The sequence below is a fragment of the Grampus griseus genome (assembly GCF_964374135.1).
Source record: "Grampus griseus genome assembly, chromosome: 10".
NCBI classification, from domain to species: Eukaryota; Metazoa; Chordata; class Mammalia; order Artiodactyla; family Delphinidae; genus Grampus; species Grampus griseus.
This window is the reverse complement of record NC_139004.1, coordinates 82,633,535-82,639,637: the sequence shown is the minus strand read 5'-3', so window position 1 is coordinate 82,639,637 and position 6,103 is coordinate 82,633,535. Positions and strand designations below refer to the sequence as shown.

Sequence of the window (6,103 nt, the reverse complement as noted above, 5' to 3'; positions counted from 1 at the left end):
ATTAGAGTTGGAAATATTGGTTATGATGGCAGCAATGATGTCACGCAAAAAATTCCGGTGGACTATGTGTCGCTAAGCGGGTGTTCTCTGGATTTGGCTAAAGCAGACTGAGGAAAAGTAAATGGCAAATGAAGAGGACAAGTAGATTTAGAAAGCAGTTATTTACCATTTTAATAGGGCTGTCCAACATTTGGTCACAAGGGTCATTCTGAAATCTAATTTCTTTAATGGTCTTCCCATCTCACCAGAAGATATCTGAACACTCTTGGAAAAAGCAAATCAAATATAGAAAGATGTGCTGTGATAAGACCTGTTGCTACAGCACTATGTGATTAATGATGTCAGACTTTGGATTTAATCAGAGGACATTTCTTCAGTCTAGGACAGCTATACAAAGCCTTAAGACATTGTATTTACAGAACTTAATACAGGGATCCACATATGACCATCACTCTGCCAGAGTCTTAATAGCATGGTGGAGCGGCTCCCTCAAGAATCCTTATTTTTCTTATCTGTGGAAAAGCTAGTAGTTCTAAAAATATTTTCCTGGAAGAGGTTAGAACGGTTATTATATACCAGTTGAATATAAAGTATGGTTATGTAAGCCAAGCTTGCATGCTAATATTGCACAGGGTAGAAAACAATAAAACAGGACGATGTGCTTCCTTGGGCCATCTAGTAGAAAGAGAAGGAAGCTTTTGACTCAGTATCGTTCTGATCTCTCAGATTCCAGGAGTCCACCTGTAGCTGGCCTTCCAGTGTGAGTGCCATGCCGACCTCTCAAAAGGGCACGTGATTTCCTTGCCGATAGAAAAAGAAATGACAATAAAACAAAACAAAACATCCAAAACTCAAAGAGGTACACCAGCCGCCTCAAACTGTGGTACAGTTCATTTTTTGAAGAGAATATATAATATTTCAAAATATTATATATATACATATATTTCAAATGGTACAAAGGAACTATAGATCCAAATTAGAAGACAGTTGATCTTTCTTTGTGATCCCAAAAATTTGCATTGAGAAAACCCTTTTTTTCCTTAACCCACTTTCCATGGTGTTGCCCAAAACTCCGGGTCTTCTCACTCTAGGAGACTTCGTGACACACAGTAAAAGCACTGTGATTATCTGGTAATCAGTCAAAGTGCAAATAAGAAATCCATTTGGCTTCTAATGTATAAGATGTTTTAAATTCTTAAAATGTATTTTCCACAGAGTAGGTTTTCCTTTATTACTATAACAAATGCTTCCGTTAGGTTCTTGGGTGAATCTGAAACCAAAGAAAGAAAGAAAGAAATTTCAGGGAGAAAACAAAATGAAGGCACAAAGAAAGGTGATTAGGCAGAAAAAGAGGACACCTTGAATTTTTAGGATGTTGCTTCTTTCAAGTGAACTAAAGTAAAGAATGTTCAAGTCTAGAGAAGTAGTTCTCAAATGGTGATCAAAGCTTATGGACAGGCCACTGTATTTTTTTTTATCGATTCATTAAATTAATTTTGTCACAATTGAGGAGACAGACTGTTGGAGCAATGCCTGTCCAGGACTGGGTTCGTGGGCATGCAATCTAGTTGCAGGGAGCCCTTTGTCGAAAAGGGCCCTTCACTTGGTTTAATGACCAGGAGTTGCCATCTTGAAATTATTAGTAACTTTTGAACAAGGGCCCCTGTGTTTCCATTTTGCACTGGGCTCTTCCTGCACATTATGTAGTCATTCCTATGTCTGTCTGATGAGAATTTCATGAGTAGGAAATTCCATGGCCTTCTCATGTTGGTCTCTTGTAAGATGCAAAGGGGTGGCATGAGGTGAACTCATTGCCAAGGTCAGATCACGTTTGTTGAGGAACATAAGAGACCTTTGCAAGGTGAGGAACTGTTCCACTCAAACAATGACATGGTGTTCAAGGGCAATCAAGGGCATACTCCTATAGCTATTGATGCCATTTAATCCATTCAAATATGGTCCCAAAGACTCTTATTTTCAGAAGGATGCATGCACGAAGAATCACTGGTTTAGAGCATGAATGATGGTTCTAATAGAGTTGAAGGTTCTACTTTAGAGTTTTAGGACTTAAGGCATTTTTCTTCGTCATCTCTTAATTTTTTATAGCTTAGAAATTGAGTATTCTGAGGCCAGGAGTGAAGTCCATTTAAAGCTTTCAGGGTTAGGTAGGAACAGTCATACACCATACACATTTGCATTCAAAAGTTGGTTGGACCAGGGGCAGAATGTATGAGAAGTCTTCACACATTTTTTTATTCTTCCATATAAATAACAGATCCTTCCAAACCTTGGTTTCCTACAGTCCAGTGGTGTTTATCACATTTTGTTTCACTGTCTTCTTTTTTACCGACAGGAGGGAGAAAGCGACATTTCCAAAACTGAACTGGAATTGCCTTTCTTTTATCTGTACTGACCCTCCTCCTCCCCTATCCCACTGAACCTTAGGCCCTAGCCTCCACAGAAGACCAGGGGCCGTGTCATGTCCACCATCACATTCCCAAGACTTTTAGATAACAGAGGCTTAATATTATTTATTGAAGAAATGAATGAGCACACTTGGATCCAGGGGCAATTGTGATAGCATAGTTCATTCTTTAAGAAGATGGTTTACTCTTCTTTCCTGCAATCTCTAAATACCCCTCCCTCTCTCCTCCCCCACCATCTCTCTCTCTCTTTTAAAGGCATTTCTTGCAAAACGAATGGACGAGAGATCAAGATTGTGAAGTCTCTCAGAACATTTCAGACCTGGTGGAATTTTGAGGGAAGAAGCTGGAATATGTCAAAGCTGGTACGTTACCCTTCAGTAATATTAAAAAAACCATCAGGGTGATTAGAATGGGTGGAGATATGCAAAGTTAGAGTCGGCATTAGGAGGATGATCCCAGGGGCTGTGGACAAATGATTTTGGTGAATTGTGTTGGGCTAGTCACAGAGAACACCAAATCTGACAAGATGGCTCTTGTGGTTAGGTGTGTAATCTGAGGTCTGCAACTTACTCTTTTAGGAAATGAAACTTGACTCTACATTGTGCAGCAACTGTTGATTTCCTCGCTAGTGTGAAAGACATTGACATATTGGACTGAAGGAAATCCGAGGTTGCTTGATATTTCCCCAGGTATTAGATCAGATTATGTTCTGGTGTTTTAATCTGCTAATTTTCCTTCCCAAATGACTTTGGTTTTCTCCTCATTTTATTCCCCTCTTCTTCCTGTCCCCAAACAACCAATGTTCACCTTTTACATACAAATTATTACACCATTGTCAAACAACTTATTTCTTCTAAGGGGAAGTCTAGCTTTCTAAATGAAGTCATTGTTCCTGAATACACAGGGTATTAGATTGGTTCCTGAATGCATGGAATATAGCCTCCCCACCTTTCAAACTTATATTTTTGATATATCAGTTTAAAGAAAAGAGATAAACTAATAGGCATCTAAAACCATCAGAAAAAAAGTCTCTAGTCAATATTTAGGTCGGTTAGTCTTGCTACAAACTCCCAACAAACCAGTTTAATAAAACAACAGAAGCAATGATCAAGCAGGAACAGGGTTAAAATTTAGCCAAGAAACTTCACCCAGATGTACTAAGCTTCTCCCCAGAAGGTACCTGTTACCAGTTTTATTGTACCCCAGGCTGGGTTTTTGGAACATGTCTCAAGCATGACTACTTTCTCTCTGTAGGGTGGCATTAAGGAAGCTTCCTCTTTCCCTATGATTTATTCTTCTGAATCTCCTGAAATGGAAGACTTTGCTTAATTCTACTTATCTTTTCTCCTTCCTTCTAAGCTTTATTGTCACCCAGATGCAATTTCCCCAAGGTTTTCCTTAAGACTGTGGCCTGTTACCCTGGCTAGTCCACATTCTGGGGTGTCTGGTTGTTTAAATGAAACACTGAATTTCTACTCTCCACCCTCCTTAAAAAATGAGCATCACAAAAATTTAAATTTTAGACCACATTTTGAACCATCTTTTGTTTATCTACATTTCAAAGAATGATGAGAATTTTCGCTCAGGATGATTAATTTGGAAGTAACCCATATAATAGGGAGGTTTTAGAAAAAAACTATATAGGGAAAAAGAATGAAGTCCCAGGAAACTTTCTTGCAAATTTCTTTACCCTGAAGCTACTTTTAAAAAATAACAGTGTGAAGGAAATTCCCAGTTGCCATTAGCAAGCTGGGTATGTTTCTTCAGGTTTTTGTTTTTGTCTTTTTCTGAGAGAAAGAACTCTTTGAATCAATCCTACACATAAGAACAAAAGAGGTGATTTTCTTTATTCTTCCTTTTACTTTAGTAAGAATTTGAATTTTTTACCCTAAAGATTACCTCTTAAAGAACAATGAAAACATATGATTCATAATTAAAATACATCTGTGAATTAAACTGTTTTAAAAGTTAAATTGCTAGAGTCAACATTTGAAGTGTGTAGGCATATTTATACTCTGATGGGGAAAAATACACAGGGCATACTAGAAAAATTCATATAAAACCTATTTGTAGAGCATATGATCTAAGAACTGGTGTTGGCTATTTATACAGAATGGAGCTCCTGTAGGTATCATCTGGACTCAATTGGTGCCTTTTGTATTTAAAAGTGCTTATTTCATTGGGAATTTCTTGTAAGGAAGGGAGGAGAAAATGTAAGTCAGTGTACTGTTTGGGTTTTCTTGACCCAAATTTCTTAAAAAATTCAGCTTTTTCTAGTGTCTTCTTCTTCCGCCTCTAAAGACAGTCTTGAGAATTCTTAGTTGACTTATGTGCCACGCACATGGCTGTAGAGGATTCTCTTATTTCCTTTCCTGAAATGGATGCACACATCAGAACAGGTACATCCTCTGTTTTTAACCTGGCTGTAAGGGTGATTTATTTCTCTTATACATTCAGCCGTGTGGACTGTGCTCAGCTCACCCAGGGGAGTAGTGAACACAGTGTGTACCAGCCTCTGTTATCATGACTGGACTCCACACCATACTTTGGTGATGCCGGAGAATGTCCAGGATGTATTACAACATGCCTGATGGTTTTAAAATAGACTCTACAAAGGCCAAATCAAAAAAAGTGACGTGGGTCACAAATAAGTAGCACTAACAAGTTCTGTGTTTTGTTCCTTTATTTTCTATCTGCCAAAGAGTCTCCTCGTTGGTATTCTTGGAATTTCACATATCTAAATCCTGAAATGTTTTGATTTGCATTATTGCTCTTTACAGGACTTTCAAGTCTGAAGGTACTATTAAAACAGGGCTCACCATCAATAAAGAGTGATTGGTTATCATTTGGGATAGGGAATGGAGATGTGGCAGAGGATATGTCAGCAATGTGTTTAAAACAATGGTGCCTGGATTCCAATCATACTGGCCAAAATTCAGAGTAGCTTAAAACTAACTTGTGAGGGTATCTTCAAATTACTTGGTAAAGTCATCGTCAGGCAAAATGTAACCAAAGGGAAACCTGAAATCCATACTCTACCAACTAATGAAGATGATTTTTGGGCTAAGCATCAGGAACTGGGCTCATTTTCGAATACTCTCTTCTGTAGGTGTCTCATTGAAATGATACGATAATCCAGGCAGAGCTTCTTAGAGCATAGTTTCATGTTAACAAGCTAGGGTGGTTCAGGCATCCCTCCTGGGTGCAAGCCAGGGAGGTATAGCCATTTACTGGCTAATGTGGTCAATACAGGCAACTAAATTTGACACGCAGTGTCTCCACTTATTTTATATATATAAAAAATTTTCTTACGGTGTTATGTTTCCTGCATCACAAAGATGCAAGAACCAATTTTATTTTGTGAAAAGACGATTCTGAGAAGAAGACCAAGGTAAGACTCATAATACAGGGGCTGGAATCAGAGATGCCCTTTTAAATTTGGGTCACCTCTTTGGAAGTCTGCAAGTTCAACATATTGGAATTTGTAGATGGTGAAGCTTGTTTTAAAAAATACCCAATACTTAAAACACATACACACATAACAGGGCTGATATTCATGTGGTACATGTACATATCACCATACTGGCTCTTAAAATATTGATATACTTTTGTACTAGTGAATAAATAGTTACTGTCTTAAGTACCCTGACCAAACGCCCTTCACACCCCCATCAGAA

At 38.2% G+C, this 6,103-nt stretch overlaps 1 protein-coding gene across 1 annotated transcript in view; it reads right to left on the bottom strand.

Annotated features, from left to right (window-relative positions):
- Nucleotides 1-1,252: 1,252 nt before the first annotated feature.
- Nucleotides 1,253-6,103, bottom strand: part of TAFA1 (TAFA chemokine like family member 1) — a gene marked incomplete at its 3' end in the record, with an annotated part of 486,155 nt that continues 481,304 nt past the window's right edge. Inside the window, exon 6 of the mRNA XM_082663867.1 lies at nt 1,253-1,270. Within this exon, the coding sequence (XP_082519993.1) occupies nt 1,253-1,270 (18 nt within the window). The remainder of the gene's footprint in view (nt 1,271-6,103) is intronic.